An 18769-nucleotide genomic window follows, 5' to 3' on the forward strand; every position below is an offset into this window, starting at 1 on the left:
CAATTTGGGACTTAGCATGGGCAGGGAAGCATTCCCAAAAGGCTGTTTGCATGTGGCCGCCCTGCTGTGGTTAACAGGGTAGATGCGGGCTGTTCTGCACCAGTCTGCCCCAGCATCATCATTAAACAGCCTCAGACATGTTTAATCTACTAGTTCAGACACAGTCTCGGTATCTAACTTTAAAACTGCATTTGGCATCTCTTAGCCCAAGTCTGACCTCAATTTACAAGAACAACAGCCTCGCGTTTAATGAGACAGTTATCTGATGAGCTGTATTCTGACGACTTGGCTACCATCCCAGTGAAGACAGAAATGCTGCTGAACAGCAGAGGCAGTGCCTGCCGTGCTGGGAGGTAAAAAAGGTAAGAGGAATCCACAGATGGAGGAAAGATCCTATCTCCAGAGGAGTAACCCCATCTCACGTTCACTAACTTTCCTGGGAATTTGAAGGATTCAGCTCCTAAAATCAAGTCATTTTGGCTAGGTGCCTAAGTATGCACTTCAGAGTTTTCTCCAGAAGTCCCTGCTGGGAACATTTACTGCTTCTTGATTCAGGCCATTCAGTTCAGCTGTGAGACATGTGCAAGCAATAATTGAACCAGACTAATAACAGGCCCTAAATTCAGTATCCTGATCCACAAATTCTCATGGGCAACTCTGAGATAAAAGAAGCTGTCTCTAATGAGGGCTTGCAAGCTGCAGCATCAGACCCTGGCTTCTTCAGGGAGTCACATCAGGTGCAAAATCTAAACCTCCCCTTGCACACTTACGCATGTGCAAAAATCATTTGCCGATAGGCATGTGGATTTATTGGGGGGGAAAGGCACCCACCCCCACCTGTGTTCTCACAAACCACACCAGTTCCACATTTTTGGCGGACAAATGCCAGGCGGGGAGAGAAACACAGGTGCAGCAGGCAAGGGTGAGGCTTTGCAAGTGGGCATCCAGTCATTTGAAAACGACTGAAATCCTTCACTCGCAAAGTGCAAAGTGAACAAAGTTTACTTGTTAAATGGAGGAACCCCAAGCTGATAAGAAAGGCAGGTTTGTTTCACAATCTTGCAAGTTATTTTAAAGCTGCAGTTTATGTTTTCAAACTTCAACTTAACTGTGTACCAAGACAGTGAAGCCCTGCCTCCTCATACCCTCCCCGATTATGCAAATAAAGGAACGCAAGTCAACTCACTTATACTGCTCTTTGGCCTGCATAATAACAAAATCCCACTTGTAGTTTATTTTTTGATTGAGCATGTTGTAATGTTCCTGGAATAAAAATAAAAAAGCAGTTAGTGTGAAAATTCTGGACAAGGCACTCCCATGCTAGGGTTTTCTTGACTCTCCATAGCTCAACTAGGCCAGGCTAGCAACCAAGCCAAGAAATCTGGATTGTTCTGAACGTAATTACATGAATTGCAACAGTTCAAAAATACCACTGCAAGGAGAGCAATTATCCCCACCAAAATTATCATTGACTTCAGAGTATTTTCCTGTACTGGACATTTTTTCAGTTCTAAAATTTTGGCTTTTGACACTTTTGACACTGCTGGAGTAACACCTCATGGAATTGAAGAGGTGACTTTGCCATGCTCCATTCATTAGCAACAGAGGGCTAAAGCTATAGCAAACATGGCAATGGAACAAGAACAGCATCTCCCTTACCTTTTCATATTCTTCTAAAATCCCTTTCCTCTTAATGTTCTTCTTTGCTAGGTAAATTGCTGTGGAGGGAGAAGCAAATAAGCAGTCAGTTATACTTAGACCAACAAATCCAAGAATAATTAAAAATTTACCCAGATGACAAACACAGAGATCTGTCTGTTACAATATCTTCCCAGGCATCAGCTCCAAGCTCATAAAAGCTCACTGAAGAAAAATGAATTTGGTGCTTTCAGGTTGTTGCTGATACTTCGTGAGCCAGTGCCCAGGCTGGGAGCAGCCATGCAGAACAGGCGGTGTGTGCCTTCTGCCAGAAGTCACTCCTCCTTTAGGAACTCAGCGAGGGTTTCACAGGTGGAAGGATACTGGACCAAATCTTTAAGATGTTGAGTTTCTTCAGAATTTGTCCTCCGAGTTTTCTAAACACAGGTCAGTGTTTTCCTCCAAGTTCTATTAAAAAAATTCCAATCTAAAATGGGCTTTTTTATTTCCCCAGAAGATCTACAGCATAATGTAGATAAAAGCCACAGAAGACAATCTTGGTATAAACAAATCAGTCTGCGAACTGCACAGCCCACAGGAGCAAACCAAGCTGATCAGCCCCAGTTTCATGATGAGCACTATAATAAAAAGCATTATAAAGGCAACAAATGATTGATATGGAAAGAGCCATCAGGAGATATTGGAAGCCACTGTGCATTACATAAAGAAAGAACCATCTCTCAGCGCAGGGCTTGATCCAAATCTATGGGAAGACAGCCTTGGGCTCAGATCCAGGAATACACTTAACTACTCAGGGAAATCTAACCTCGCTTTTAAAGTCTTCCCTACCCAGCAGAGTATTTTAGATGTGTTCCAGTCTGATGGATCTTAGTGGAACATCAGAGAAGCTTAAGCACTTTCTCTCATCAAGGCCACCACAAGGTGGTCACATCCAGACCATTCCCTCAATTCAGCATTACTGAGAATTATTCACAAAATAGCACGGAAGAAAATGCAAGGGCTGGTCATCGCATGTGGACACACAGCAGAAAAAGATGAACAACAAACACGGTGCAGGACTGCATGCACAAACACGTGGGCTCGCACTGCGCCTCCTGAACATGTACAATGCTATCACTTACCATAGTCAGTGTCATCAGCAGGCCAGCTCTGCGCCGGCCAGAAATAGGGGGTCTGCAGAAAAACAAGCCTTTCATTAGTGCGCAGTAGCCTTGAACTCATGCCAAGAGGCATGCAGCACCACCCCCACTGGAGGGAGAGGAAAGTTCTCCTCTGCTATACTCAGAGCATCAGCTCGCACAGTGGTGCAGGCCAGCTACATCAGAAGAATCAAGGTCAGCAGACCACCGATATCAAACGCACTCCTCCTCTGGAATCGGTTAATATGTCCAACCTCTCACTGCTGCCTGAGCATTCAGACTGATGCTGGAGCCTGATATGGTACCACGTGGGAACCAGACTCCTCATTCAAAGTACCAACGTGGGTACCCTAATTTCCCATCGTAGTGGAAACAGTTCAACCATGAACCTTGATAACATCCCGTTATTACTGTGCTTTTTGTATATTAATTATTCAGTCTCCCCAGATCATTCTACTTTCAACCAGCGATTCCATTTGCTACTTTAAGACCTGGAAGGGAACGCACATTTGGAAGAAAGCACAGATATTTTGAAGCTGAACAAGTACGCTAATTTAGTTGAAGGAAGCATCACAGTTTCCCTGTAAACACAGAACTGGGGGAACTGGCCTGAGTCTTCTCTGTGGATCCCTTCCTCCCTCCTGCACACTGAATGACTAGCACAGCTACACAGCATGGCCTCACAGCTACAGCTCATGGGGAACTGTCCCAGCTGCCTGTTTTTAAAACTAGTGCTGAACTCCTTCTCAGTGGCTTTAGAGAAGATGCAACTCACTTGAAACCTGTACAGGCTGCCATCTCTCCTAAGAGTGAGATTCTTTGGCTCCTGAAGAGGGTAGATGTATCCATATTTGACAAACAGGTCTCCCAGGTGCAGTGCCTCTGAAAATGGAGAAGGCAGATGTTTTGATTGCACAGAAACACTGAAGCAGAACTTAAAAGTGAGCTGCTACTCAGGAGAGAAGAATTCATCCAAAAGGCTTTGTTTATAGAGACCATAAAATTTTACAACTCAAAACTGAAAAAGCCTCCATTTTTACATTTCTACCCACCTTCCTCAGTGATCTGCAAGCGCTGGAGAATCCACTGCAATATATCATTACCTGTAAAGCAAAGGAAGCGTCAGGTGCTTGAAATCAGGAGCGTGCCAAAATCCATGGTCGAAAATGAGACCTCTCCAGTCCTCACCCCTCACTGTGCCCTGGATCCCACCAAGTGCACAGACCCCTTCTTGCAAACATGCTTTCACACGCACCACGCAAGAGAAGCGGAGATAAAATGCACTGCTGGTCTCTCACCGGTCACGCTGTCGTTAAGGCTTTCTCCCGACCAAGCAGGCATCAGTCCCTGGCAGAGGGAGCCTGAGGCAGGCAGTGACCTCAGGATGGGACAGCATGAGTGTGCAGAAGCACACATGGTCTGAGCAACACTGAAAGTTCTCATCATTGGCTTAAAAAGGACTTCAGCAATGCAACAGCTTCCACACCCAGGGAAGGTGAAGTACCCCTTGTTTTGCACATCTCGTCTTGAAAGATTCACTGCAAAGTATCTCCAGATTCACAGAGCACAGTCCTGTCTCAGTTTTAGTAAGAGACCAGTGACTGGTACTCTCGAGTCCTTCAAGAAATACAACTTTCAGTGCAAAAGGAATGCCTGAGTCTCAGATCCAAGCTGCAGCGGCAGTAAGACTTATCCAAAGGGAAACAAGATTTCTGCATTCACAAGCACTTCATCTCTCCCAGTTCTTTTGTTGGAGTGTGACCAGTCACACCCATAGTCAGCATATACCTCCAGCAGTTTATGTTCTGGGGGGGAAATTTCATGAACCTCCTTCCATTTAAACAGGGCAAAAATGCACTCATTCCCTGATCAATTATTGGTCTTTTCCTCCAAACATCCCCCAGGATTGCAGATTGAGGTGTTGACCTTTCTTGACATTGCAGTGATGACTTAACTTTCTAATAGGGGCTCAGAGCTCTTATCCTACTGCCTGCTTCCTGAAATAGATGAAATTAAAGGATTATCTCATCACTCATTTCTAGACAGCTCTCTCTGTAAGCATTTTCCCCCAAAGGTGCGCTTTTAAGATGGAGGTTTATTTGCCTTTTCTGTTGTGAGCCATTTTACTGACACTGAATTTAACTAGTTCACTTCCTGCACGCGAAGAGCCAAGCTCTCTTCAGTGGATCTGTGTCCACCGCTCTAATGCCTCCACCATGCCTTCACTAAACATGAGTCAGTCTCTTTTGCAACACCCAGAAGCCGATCAGTATAAATGCAACTTGTGCAGCACTAAAAATATCATAGTTTAGAGAGTGATGACCATCACGCAAGGAGACTGGAACTCACTTGCCTATCAGAAGTTGACTACAATTTATGACTTATGCAAGAGGGAACTTGTAGCTATTCTGGTTAAGGAACCAGAATAAAGTAGACAGCACGCAAAGAGGATGAGCATCAACTGACATCTTCCCTCTACATCATCTAGCCATGGACTTTTAGGAAGTGGTATTTTACATTGGTCAGACATCAAGAGAAGTACTTGTTCCCCCTGCACTTAATCTAAGTGGCACATCATCTTCAGTACAGGGGAATCTTTTCTGCAGTGCTGCTTTAACTGTTCACTAACAGCTAGGGGAAGCAAGGCCATCTCCTTTGCAAATGCAAAGCACTCCACCAAATTCAGCTGCATAATACCTATGTAAGCCAGGATATAGTTTATACTGTAATGCACGGAGAGTGCTGCCAAGAACAAGCTTCAGATGTTGTCCAAGTTCTCCCTAGCCTTTCACTGACTGACTGTATCCATGGGCAAGCGACTTCATCTCAGTGCCTCTGCTTCATTTAAAAAAAAAAAATTAAAAAAAATATTGGGGCAAACAACACACAGGACCTACCAGGCTTTGCAAATACAGTGGGGAAAACTTAATCTATTTGGCTAAGTTGTCTCCCAAGTTGCCTGGAGCAAGCTCACTGGTTTCAGTGGGAGTTTTTGTTCTGAATTTCAAAGTGCTGCAGAAAGACCAAAGCAGGAGGAGGAAACTTCAGTACAGTATGTGTGAATATTTATAGTGAAGGATCCCTCACAAGAGCTTTTGTGGAGGCTTGGAGAACAGGGAAGCAGAGGTACTGACAGTGCCCTGTGACAGGACTTAGCAGGCAGGCACAAAGGAGACTGCGATAAAACCTGCCTCTAATGTCATACGTGACACAGCACAGCTCCCCATCTGTTTGTTCTTCAGCCCACTTGAAGGAGGAAAAGCTGTCATTTAGAGGCAGAGAAGTGGGTTGAATATTTTGTTCTTTTCCTACATACTGAAGAAAAATTACTATTAGCAGAAAACATCAAAAGCGACACTATTTGTTTATTGCTCATTTCTGAAGTACCACCTTTCAATCTGACTCCAGGCTGCCTATTTTAATTGGATTTTAATCTTTATCTTTATTTGTGATCCAGCCTCACTGGGAATATGACAGGTCTGGAGGCTGAAGCACCTACTCACCTCTACACTAAGAGAAAGCAAAGTCACTTGAGTTAAACTCACGAGAACCACAAGCGCATGATTATCAATCTTTGCGTCTCTTATTCAAAGAGCTCGGACTTAAGTGAGACACAAGTGACAATGAGATAAAGGAAGCAGGTAAGTCTCAAAGGATGTACAGCAAATATTTATTGGGAACACAGGCTCCAGTATGCAGCCAGGCAGTGGTAACCCTGGGGTGGCCATGGGGTCCACACACACCTTTTCTTTGATGAACTTCTTTGGCCCAGTCCCTTTCCCCAGTGAAGCTCTTACCTGCCACAGCATGTGGGATGTCTGTGATCATCACCTTCTGTGTCTGTGTCTTGATGCCCGCGTCTGGATTCTGCATCTCCATCATAAGTGCTTCAATCTGCAAAGCATGGCAGGGATGGGATGTATTACAGGAGTGGACAGGAAGGAGCCCCAGGACCACCACAGCTCTGGGCAGCATCCCAGAGAGGTGTGCAGTGGTGTGCCACAGGAATGGATGCAATGGTCACAGTCCTGTCCAAACCTCCGCTTGCCATTAGAGATGCCACCTCCAAATCATGTCAGCTCTCACACTGACTCTCAGTGTCACTCCCTCCTACAGAAGAACATGCACAGCCAGGGTTAGCAGACGAGGGACAGGACATAACCACTCCATGAGAGCTGAACTTAAAAAAAAAATAAATAAAAAAAATAAGAATGAAAAAAAAAATATCTCTGCTACCCATAAATGCTCTTCTCTGGCTCAGTGGGCAATAAGAAAGAAAAAAGGGGAGGAAATAAAATCTGTGCTTCTATTGCACAAATACACCAGCTGTGCACAGACTTGTAGGCATTGCACCACATGCCAAGAAAATAAGCAATATTTTGCCTGGAGACCAAACAGCAAAGGTTGTGTTTCTGGTCTGCAGATAATAACCAGACAGGACTTTAGGAGAGCAACAGGAAAAGCACACCAGTTTGCTCTGGGGCTGAGCAAAAAGTTCAAACCCGGGGGAGATGAGAACGGTCCATCCTTTGAGGAAACACAGCCACCACCTGAGCCAAATCTTTGAAAAGTTGCCCATGGACGGATTACAGCAGGGAACAGAATTTACATGCGGGAAAGCAGAGTGCAAACGCTGGAAGAGCCCAGCTCGTAGGATGGAGGTGTACAAGGGACTCTCCAGACATTCCTGTGGACTTCTGCACCCACCCACCTGGCGTCTCAGCCCCATCTGTGGGCAGCAAAGCTCAGTCACCCCAGGGACAGGGCAGAGACACACCATCCGGAGCAACTCACCCTCCTATCCAGCAGCATCTCCTGCCTGTGATTCCTGAGAGATGCTGATGACTCATTTGTAACAGATCATGTTACAGAGGACGAGTCTCACCCTCAGGGCCAGATTTCTTTTATTTCTGGTTCCCAATTATCTTTTAAAAAAAAAAATAAATAAAAAAAATAATCAAGATTTGCAAAGGTATTTTCCTCCTTTTATATTCGAGTTCCTACTAGCACCATCCCAAAAGCACAAGAGCCTCCTGCTCGCACTTGGGATCCTCTGCTTAGGCGGGTGGAGTTGGGGCACACTCCTCATCTTCTCATTTTAGATTATCCGTGTGCTGTGAGAGCGTTGGCTTTGTGGAAGATGTTCTTCTTTTTGTCTTCTGCTTCCAGAGATATTAAATCAAAACTGGTCCAACAGGACCAATTTGGTCTCTCTGCACATTCATTTAGGGTGAGGCTGTAGCTTTTTAGCTAGGATTAGAGGATTTAACGAGTGTGACTTGATGACACTCACGCATAATGAAGGGTATTGTCTTCACAGGCACCACAGTGACTTTGGTCCTACATCTTGCCAAGTTCAGTGAGGATTTAAGCCTGTAGTGACAGGATGCACTCTGAGCTTGACAGTAAAAATGGATTTTCAACTGTTTTTAAAGGCAGTGTCAAATTAATACTAAAACAGAGAACACTGGTAAAATTTCACACAAATATTTGTATAAATACTTACATAATTTTTTTTTTTTAAATACCAAAACCAGAGCCAAAGCAACGGAATATGAAGACTTTTTTAGACCTTTTAACTGAACCCCCAATTTTGGCCTCAGCAGGTTCAAGGTTGGGCATGGAGAGATGCCAGTGTAGCTGTGCGAGATGAAGAAGGCAGGGCACTAATTTAGGAAACTCAGATTCAGTTCCCTCTAAGCAAACACTGGTATCTTGGGGAAGTCACTTACTCTCTCTGTAACTACGTGTCTGCTCTGCAGACAGCACTTCTTCAGCACACAGGGATACCGGGGGTAAACATAGCGCTGCTCATCGCCATCGTACCACAGTGCCACGATCATCGGGCAGGTCCCACCAAGCTCGAGCAGGACTTGTTCCCTGCAAGCAGTACAGCACACCCTGCCCCAGTGTGGGGCTGCCATTTGCTCCCCGGTGGGCTCAAGATGGGTTTTTACCAGCTGAGAGGGAGGAATTGGCTCAGAAACCCACTGCTTCCCAGCACAGCATGTTCCCTTTCTTCCACCAGCAAAGAGCTCCAGACTCTTGTCGTGTTCATACCCTGCCGTGCTCCCTCTCGTCACTGGAGAAATAATATATATATTAAAAAGAAACAAGCGAGATGAGCCAGGGAGCTGCTGTTGGGGGGTGCCCGCTGCTCTGGCTGCAAACCATGCACTTTGCTGATCAAAACTCAGCCTGTCTCTTCCTCCTCTCCCAAGAGAACACTGCTGATTATGGGTTGCTGGCAATCAGGAGATGCTATCAGCACCAGCCTGCCGGCAAGAGGCCAGGAGGACTGGTTAAAATACAGTGGGAACATTTGCTTGCTTTGCTAAGGGCTCTAGCACATTTTGTCACACTTTCAGCCAGGGAAGTGCTGTCTGGTTTGAATTTTGTAGAGCCAGAAGCCACTTCCTGATGCTGGTTGATGGGTGGAGATCCATGCAGAGGTAAATATCAGCAGAAGCACTGCTAAAGGAGCCAGGCTCTGGGATGAGCTCACCTCAAGCACAGAGACACCATGAGGCACAAGCCCCATTGAGGTCTCCCTTCAGATCACTGGAAACTCTGCACAGAGGTGACCTCACCCTGAAAGCCACAGAGGAGACAACAGGAAAACTGTCTGCCCCCATCTGATTGCAAGAAGTCACCGGACTCACTGAGTGCAAAGCAAAACTCAAGTTGATAAATGATAAGAAAAAGCATCACTGCATTTCAAGAGCACATGGGAAGCCCCAGGGAGAGTGAGGGTCCTCTCTGCAAATGATCAGCAATTGATGGGTTGCCCAGGATTCTGGAGGAGGATGGATCCAGCACAGATGCTTTCCCACAGGAGGGAGAAGTGGGGGCAGATGAGCACTGATGGATTGCTTGGGTAAGTTACCCCAGGTGTGTTTCTCACCTTTGTTTCTCTGAGTTTTACCCTTTGGGCACCTGGGTCAGGGTATCTGCACCGCAGAAGCATCAGGCTCCAGCTGCTGAAACTCTGACATGCAACAGCAAAACACTTCCAAGGGGAGGAGTTCAGCCCCTCTCAGCATCAACCCAGACAGAGGCATCTTTGCTTCAGATGTAAGCAAGAAAAATTTTCCCGGCAGGCTCCGGCTCACAGCTGAATGCCCACTCGTGGTGCTATAATTAAACATCTGCTGCTTTCTCCATCCTGAGTATTTGCCCAGTTCTAGCCCCCCTCACTGCCTGGTACTGTTTGCAAAGATCATCCCTCCTTGCTCTGATCTCCAAGGTAGCAATACAGTCCTTCATCACAGCTCTGGCCTCAGAAGGCTAATTCAGTTATTTTCTAGGTCTACAACTAACAATCCTGTTTTGCACATTCATGGATGATCAGAAAAAAAGAAGAAATGAGAAAAAAAAATAATCAATTGCTGACCACCTAAAACTTCCTGCTTTTTCTTAATTAAAGCCGAGAGCAGGAGGCCTGTTCCCACCCAGTGCACAGCAATCCCAGGCCCAAAGGGAGCAAATCTGTGAATGGGGATGGCAGGGCTATAGCTGGCTCTTTCCACATGCTCCCTCTTCCCTCACTATGCTGCCATCACTCCGGCCAAGCCTCCTACTTAAACCCACATGGCAACAAAACCAAAACCGAAGCACAGTCCCACCTGGCTGAGCACACCACCTCTCACCAGGGCTGCTCGGAGCATGTTGCACTCAGCATGACACTCCACAGAAATGTGTAGCACCTGCATCTCCCTGACTGGGACAGGGAAAGGGAGGATGGGATGAGGCTGAGCTTAGCCTAAGGCTCAGCTTTGGCCATGTCCAGGACCTGACTTAAACAGAGAGCAGGAGTCTGACGGATAGCTCCTTCCAGCAAAAACACAATTCAGACACTCACACACCTCGAGCAAGGCCCAGGCAGATGAGGGCCAGCAGCTGCTGGAGAATCGAAGCCAGGCTGGAGAAGTCCCCAGCCATGCTGCGGACCCCAGGCCAATCCCTCCCCAATTGCAGCACTGCCTCAGGAGGAGCCATCGGGGACCAGAGGAAGGAGGAGGCAGACGAAAACAGCAAGCGGCATCCATCAGTCCTACCCACGAGCTATGAGTCACGATGCAGCTTATGTAGCACAGCAAGGAAAAATACACAGCCCAGCAGCTCCTAGGGAGTACAATCCTGCCCGGCGCTGCCTCCTGATGCCCAGCGGAGGCCAGATCCGGGCTGCTGGGGCAGGCATAGGCACCAACAGCTTGAGCTGGTTCAAGTTCTCCCTTGCTTCAAGCTGGTTCAAGAATCTGGCCAAGCGCACACAGTCAAAACACATTTCAGAGTCTTCCTTCCTGTCCCAAGAGACTTTTGCACCAATATTCTTCCTATCAAGACAGTTTAGGAGGGGAAGAAAATAGAATAAAACAACCTAAGCATTAGTCATGAGTATTTCATGGACTAGCAGGTGTTGCAGGCCCTTGGAGGGGGCTCTCCGATTCCCCCATGGTTCACCCATGAAGACCAAGCTCTACATCCAGTCCAAGTCATGCAAAGCAGCCTCACAGCAAGTACATGGCACTGCCCACTGCCCCCAAAGCAACCCCCTTTCCTCTCCCCCTGTCCGATGGCAGGATTGCTGCGGTCACAGGCTGCCTGCTGGAGAACGAGCGCACAGAGATGCGTCGTAGCTGCAAAGGCACAACAGGGCCAGCAGCCTGACAGCACAGCAGGAATCCCTCCATGCAGCCAGACCAAACCCACGGTTACAGCCTATGTGCCAGCTGGTGGCAAAGCTTGAGCACAGACTTAAGCAATTAAGAAAGCTTCTCTCTAGGATCTTAGCTCCTCGTGCACCTAAGCCTGCAAGGTGCTTGCTGGATGCATGCTGAGCATCCTCAGCTCCCACCACAGGGAACAAGTAAAGGTGCTCTGTATTTCAGGGCAGCTCTGAGGATGCGGCCATCCACGTACGGACCACACTGCCATGTAACAGCTGAGGCTCCGTACACAGCTTCCCCAAGGTCTGGAAAAAATAGAGGAGGAATGAAAGCAGAGATGAGAGTCAAAGCCTTTTTCTGGGACCTTCCTTTCCTAGTGCTAACAGGTCTTTGACTTGCAAAGTGCTGTAATTACTCAAACCCTCTCATTCCTCACAGTGGGAGTGGCACATGCTCTGTAACAGCAGTTCACTGTATTTTAACGGATCTTCCCACCTGAGGAACTCAGAGCACTTTGCAAAGATTGCTATGCTCCTACAGAGCAGCTAAAGCACAATTGCTGGTGGTTGTTCTCTCAAAGCACACAGCTTCTCCTCTCCACCCCCACGCATGACTCCACGGAGTATTACGCAGTGCAGAATTTGGCCCAGAGTATTTCCTTTGGCAGGGTTCCCCAGTCAAATTTACCTTGGAAGGCACCGCACCAAAGAAAATACCTTTTTTACTTCCTCTGGCATAAAAAGTATGGTATTTGTATTGCTAGGCTCATACCTTAGCACTGAATAGCCCCAAATTTCCCCCCAGAACCCTCCTTAGGTTGTGGGTGTTGCAGGAGAGCTAACTACAACTCAAACTGTCTGGCTGTACTTGTCACTGGAAATTCAGTTAATTCCACTCAACAGGATAAGCCACAGGCAGGAGAGGTGGGTGGGAGAAAAGCTAGCTTAACACTCTGCTTTTTAAAATCTGCAGATACCAGTTATACTAAAGCTGGCTACACTTTTGAATGAATGCTACAGAAAAAACCCCATCAAATGCTTTACGAAATTACGCATCACATCCAAAAGCGTAGGTGTACATCTTGCAACTCTTTCAACTGTTTCTGGTCACAAATACGCTCGTTTCTGAAAAAGTGGAAAGAAGCAGAGAACAGACAGTTGGCCATGATACATCCTCTGAAAGCGGACATCAGCTGGAAGCACTGGGAACGCACACGCTGGACCAACTCTGGCCCAGAGCTCAACTGAGTGGCCTGGCACCGCAGATGATGGGTTTGCCCCTGGCAATGACACAGTTTTGCAGGTCTTTGGGAAAAAAGATGGGATAGGGAGAAAATGTGTCAGGAGAATAATTCAGCTGAGGCTAAGCTACAAAAAATAAACAAAATTACTGCTTTATTTCCTCCAGGACTCCAGCACACATTGCTCCTCGGCCCCCCAGCTGAAACCCCGGAGCCAGCTGGGATCCACAGGGCTCCGCAACAGGTCATGGCCCCAAATCCCCACGGATGGGGCTGTCACCCCTCGGACTCCACACACCCAGAGGAGCCCCGGGGAGCCTTGGCCGGGCAGGATGCTACGAACACGGGTGTCGTCGTCGTCCCCCCCCCCCCCCAGCCTGGAGCACCGGGCAGCGCATCACCCCGCCCGGCCGCGGTCCCGAGGTGGCGTGCTGATGCCCATAACGGTGCGGCTGTCTCCCGGCGCTGCTCAGCCCTCACCTTTTTCAAGAAGGCCATCCGCGGCCGGTAGCGCTGCCCCTGGTCGAGCCGTGTGACGGTCATGGTGCCGGGCCGGGCCGGGCCGGACAGCGCGGTGCGGTGCGGTGCGGCGGGCGGAGCGGGCTGGCGGAGCGGCGACCCCGACCGAACGCACCTCGCTACGGCCACCCGCCTCCTCTCCCTGCCGAGGGCGGCACCCGTGCTGCGCGTCGCAGCCAATCAGCACCCGCCGCCGCACGCTTATTTACATGAAGAGGTGGGGCGGCGCCGCTGCCGCCTTGGGGCGCTAGCGGGAGCCCGTTCGGCCCCGCGGCGGGGGCGGGGCCTGAGTAGGCGCGGCAGGGGGCGGGGCATAGGTAGGCGCGGCAGGGGGCGTGGCCATGGCCGGGCGCAGGGGAGGGGGCTGATGGAGGTCCGGCACGGTTCTGGAAGGTGCTGGGTGTCTGCAGCCGCCCGCGTGAGGCGAGCTTGGTAGTCACGCTGGAAGCAGTCCTTACGAAAGGAGGGGATTTGGGCAGTGCTGGTGGCGTTAGGGAGGGGGAGGCAGGAGGTGGCGAAGCCCCCACACGCCGCTCATTCCTCCGGAGAGGGGTGAATCCCTCTCCGAAGCGCTCCTAGAGTGGAGCCAGGGTAAAACGAGGGTGCCTAAGACCAAGCTGTTGCAACTTGGGTGTGCAAGAGGTAGGCAGTGCTTCGGGAATCTGCTCCTCGAATGCCACCAGCCTCGGTCAGCTCAGCTGTGGATGGATGCAGGAGCCAGGCGGGTGTTTTTTGGGCAGTCGGTGGCTTTGCTGTGTGGGGAAATTGTGACTAACGGTGACCAGAGGAAGACCACAGGGTTACAGAGTGCTTCCTCACGATGGAACTGTCTCATGCCAGTGGGTGGGGGAACAGTACCTGACTGGCAGTGCTGGAAACCAAGAGCTCTGTTTTTCTGTTTTGTTCAGAAAAGGGTGGAATTTCCTCCTGCTGCCCAGGGCTTGGCCTGCCAGCACAGCCGGGCAGGAGGAGAGGGCCGGGTCCTCACTCGGGCAGAATCTAGTTGTGCCAGGGCTTGTAGGAAGCATTCTCAGGAATTCCTGCCAGCCATGTGGGCGCGTTGCTTTTTGCACGTCATGCACCTACACATGGTGTGTTCCTACCTCCCCACACACCGCACAGAGAACATGCGTGCATGGGAGTGCGTGCTCACACCTCGGAGTGCACGGAGTGCCATGAGTCGCCGTACTGAGCAGGCGCTCACACCGCACTCTCCGTGAGCAGATCCCACCCAACGCTGCCAGCATGCTCCCATGTGTCCCTTGGACACACGGGCACGGGTCATGCAGGCACTTTTATACCTCATCCACATGCATGTCACACAGGGAGCGCCCCATGCTTCCCACACATGTGCATAGCTGTTTCTTGGGACAGTGCCTTCCCCACCATGGTGTTTGTGACTGTTCTGACGTTACCATCTGTGGTTCGCACGCTTGAGGAAAGTACATTGGCTCTGAACTTGGAGCAGAGCGCTTTTTCCATTCATAGTAATACCCTGAAGGCACAGGCTGCTTTCCCAGTTGCTTTGCTGCCCTCATGGAAGTGTTTTATCTCTGCTCTTTTACAGTATCTGTGCAAGCCAGTGCTTTGGAAGGCCTTTCTTCTGTGTCTGCTCAGTCATTCCCATGTGAAATCCCCCCCATGAGTCACAGCAGCTGCTGGATCAGACACTCCTTACTTCCCAGAAAGCTTTTCCACCACTCTCCGCTCCATGCTGCTAGGTGACTAAACGATTACAAGTAACCTCTGTCATTCCACATGCCAGTATCAAAGTTATCACACCTCATGCTTCAAGGCGTTAGCTGATGGCCAAAAGGAGCAGGAGGAGAGTTCTTCACACGTTTGCAGTGTCTCATAATTCAAGTGTTGAGGTGCTGTTTGGTTCTTCAAAACCAAGCTCAGACCCTGGTGGCCCTCTGAAATGGCAAAGGTGACACAAACTCCAGCAGCATGGACGGTCCTAGAGGCAAACAGCAGGAGAGAGGGAATTCAGAGTGGAGTCAGAGGAAGCAAGGGAAACGACAGTGAAGGCATGCAGGTGTTTTGGCGATGCTAGCTAACGAAAGTGATTCTGTCTCTGTTTGAGGCAGACAGATATTGGCAGGGGAATGGGATCTCTGTACACATAAGTAATTATTTTAGACATAATATCAGGGTAAATAGCACACAAAAAGATGTAGCTCTGTTTCTTGGCTTGGTAGGCAAACCGGGAAAACTTGTTATAAACTACAAGTGGTTCCTCTGAACAGCTATTTTCTTTCCCCCTCCTGGGTGGTGGAGGGACTTGGAAGTACTCTAGGTGAGGTGCAAACATGGGCCTAAGTAAAGGATCATTCACCACCAACTGCATGTGCCCCACATACTTAGAGGAGTGGAAATGGTCATTTCATCCCAACACACTGACTTTAAAAGTTCCACTGAGGAACACAAGTGTTTTATTCATGAGAAGCATTTGAAAACTGGGTCTACAAATGAATTCATAAAGAACAAAATTTCCTTGCAGGAGATCCAGGAGAAATAGCTCTGAAGAGCTTAAGCTGAGGTGTGAGCTCTTCAACCTTGCTGAGCTCCAAAGCTCCTGGTAATTTAAAATCCTGCTGATCCACCACAGACATCCCCTCATAGATCAGGTGTGGATTTTTTTCTATTTCTAGCCTTCTCTGACAAGCTAAAATAAAGCCTATGGATATTTCTCTCTCCATTACAAAGCTACGTCGTGTCTTTGCTATAGAAGATGTCCAGTGTAAATTCAGCTTTGTTAACATCCGTAAATGACCCAAAACACCAAACACAAGATCAGAGATGAACTGCATTTCACCTGTTGCCCAGGTGAACTACCCCAGCAGTTAATGCGCTGCTGCAGATCTGCCACGTGAAGCACGAGGCATTTAAATCAGATTACACAAGCTTGTAAAGGGCAGACGCTCCTGGGCCTCTAATCATAAAACCTGTCCTTGTGGAAAGCAAACAATTCTAAAGTCCCTGACAGAGTCTGGCCATTTTTTGTGTGAATTTGTCGGTCAAGAAAGCAAGGGACTCGAATGGTGGGGGACAGCAGCAGAGAGCACCAGCAGCAGCTGTGCAGACTCCCTGCTGATTTCTGGTTCCACAAGTTAGTCCTGGCCTTTTTGCACCCCAAATAATGATGAGGTTTCCTGGGGAGTCCACTTTACTTCCCAGTGCCTGCTTTCTACAGTAAATGCAGTGCTATTTATGTAACTACATATTACGTAAGTTTACGTGGACGTTCACGCCCCGCACAGGAGGTACATGATGCTATAGTGAAAATACACTTGTGGTCAATGCATTACAGCACAACAGTGCATGCTTGTGTGCTCTCCAGAGCCCACAGATCTCTCTCAGCCTGCACCCGAGGCCATGGAGTGTGTCCCAGCCGGGGAAAGGTCTGGTGACAGTCAAATTTTGTCCCTCTGTTCTCCTCGTGAAGCCCCCATGAGCTGTGATCGTTCTCAACGGACCTGCTCACAATTCTCAACGGTTTCTCTTGTGGAAAGCACTGCAGAGGGAATCCCCCCTTTTTTTAAAGATCACATTTCCTACGTGGTTGGCCCGTCTTCACACATCAGAAGTTGCATCATGCAACACAAAAGGCATGTGGTGAGTAAACTACCTTTCTATCTAAGGAAACTGGGGACAGCCCTGAGGGAGGAAGGGGTAACGTAAGTGAAGCAATGAGAATGGTACTGCAAGTGTGGCAAAGCAGAGGCTGAATTTCAGTACACGGTTCCTTCCAGTAAGATGTGAAAGCAGTTTACCAAAACAAAACAAAACAAAAATAGTGCAAACTGTGGCATAGAGAGAGACATGACTTAATTTCAGGTCTCCCAGGAAGGCAATAGTTAAAGCAGTATCTCCAGAGTCCATTGTCCTGTCTGGTAGGGCATGAGCACTTCAAAATGAGGAGCTTCCTTAGCAGCCACATGGGAAGAGCTGTGAGCACGAATGGGCAGCATTTGCTTCCCGTCACTCCTGGACTTTCCAGGGACAGGAAAGCTGAGGAAAGAAGTGGCAAAGAGGAAGGAAAAAAGCAAAACGGAGAAAGACCTTATGCACCCTGCCTAAGAAATGAAGCCTGGCTGCTGGGGCGAGAGGATGCAGCTGGGTTAACACCTGACCCAGGACTGAGCTATTTGGCTTCCTCTGCTGAGCTGGATGACGCTGAGCCCACTTCAGTGTCCTCTCCAGGGAACACCGTCATCCTCAGTGCAGGAACAGCCCTTCCCGCGCTGTAGGATGGTGAAAGCTGTGCCCTTGTGCCAGGAGATTGGGAGTGGTGTACCTCGGAGGTTTTGGAGGACTTGGCAGCCACTGGGAACATGAAGGGTAGAGGAGATAGGGCAGCACTGGGCGGAGGCCAGGGACTACCCAAGACTTAGTTGATTTGGGCAGCTGGAAATGTGGAATGACAGTATTTGAGAATGAGGAGACAAATTTCGGAGAGAGGGGTGGCAGCAGGCAGGAGGGGCAGGGACCTGCGGCGAGAGGGACAGCAGAAAGCAGATGCCTGGAGCGTGATGGTTATGCTGGGCAGCTGGAGGGAAAGGCCAGAGCAAAGGGAGGCTTTAGCAAAGTCACCGAGTAGGTGAGTTCCTGGGGGAAAGCAAAGTGAAAGGAGGAAAAAGAGGAGGCACAAGGGCAAAACTGAGACTACCAAGGAGACCAACGAGAGACAGAAGCTGCCTTGAAAGGAAGCACAGGTAGCCCTAGGCAACACCTGTCTGTCCTGAAGCAGCTTTGGCCTCTGGTGAGGGATGCCCCAGGTTAGGAAGGTGATACTGCTGTTGGCAGACACCAGAAAACAGCTTTTACTCTTCATTCATCCTTTATTGACACAGCCCACATTTTAGGTGCATCTCGCTGCTGGCCTGGAAGGCAAGGACTCATTATGCCACCCTTGCACAAGCTGGGCTGTTTCTTATCTCCTCTGCTGCACAACTATGATTTTCTTAATCTGCCTCTACTGCTTACAGCATATGTTTTTTTGGTCATACTTCACTGGTAGGTGTTAATTAGCTTCTCAAAAAGTAGGCAACAAATATTGTTTCTATGTTTTGTTCTTGGCTTCCTTGTTTTTAACTCTTTCCTTCACTAACAGGCAATAAATGTTCACTCTCCCTTAGCAAGAACATCAAACTTTTTGAAGGAAAGCACAAGTGCTGTTGCCAGTTTCACTTTGCGGACAAGAAGCACAAAAGGAGAAACATTGGTAGGATTTTCATTCACTGAAAACCACTTAACTCCAAGAGGAATTGTAGAACCTCAGGAGTCTTCTGCATTTCTGAAGGTGAGATGAGAGCTGTGTCAAACCAGCAAAGATCACTTAGTTTTAAAATTTGGACTAGAGCTCAGGACTGACTGGCTTCCACATCGGTACCAAGACCACCAGGATGTGCTTCTTGGATGCCTATATGAATTTTATACCACATCCTGCTCTCCTACAAGAAATGGGTTTTTTTTGTAAGGCCATATGGAATAATTAAAGTGGAATTTATCTCCATGTGGGGCCATCCCCTGATTAAAGA

General features: G+C 48.5%; 1 protein-coding gene across 2 annotated transcripts in view; it reads right to left on the bottom strand.

Annotated features, from left to right (window-relative positions):
- RGS9 (regulator of G protein signaling 9) overlaps nucleotides 1-13346 on the bottom strand; it is a 31391-nt gene extending 18045 nt beyond the window's left edge. The window contains exons 1-7 of one of the 2 annotated variants that reach the window (XM_049812447.1): nucleotides 13188-13346; nucleotides 6596-6692; nucleotides 3851-3901; nucleotides 3574-3680; nucleotides 2781-2832; nucleotides 1660-1718; nucleotides 1187-1263 (exon numbers count right to left, since the gene is read on the bottom strand). In XM_049812447.1, the coding sequence (XP_049668404.1) occupies nucleotides 1187-1263; nucleotides 1660-1718; nucleotides 2781-2832; nucleotides 3574-3680; nucleotides 3851-3901; nucleotides 6596-6692; nucleotides 13188-13250 (506 nt within the window). In that variant the 5' untranslated portion in view covers nucleotides 13251-13346. Of the gene's footprint in view, nucleotides 1-1186; nucleotides 1264-1659; nucleotides 1719-2780; nucleotides 2833-3573; nucleotides 3681-3850; nucleotides 3902-6595; nucleotides 6693-7592; nucleotides 7740-13187 lie in introns of those variants that run through there. The other variant, XM_049812448.1, reaches the window with a different exon arrangement.
- Between the last annotated feature and the right edge of the window lie 5423 nt (nucleotides 13347-18769).

The sequence above is a fragment of the Accipiter gentilis genome, chromosome 10 (assembly GCF_929443795.1).
Source record: "Accipiter gentilis chromosome 10, bAccGen1.1, whole genome shotgun sequence".
NCBI classification, from domain to species: Eukaryota; Metazoa; Chordata; class Aves; order Accipitriformes; family Accipitridae; genus Astur; species Astur gentilis.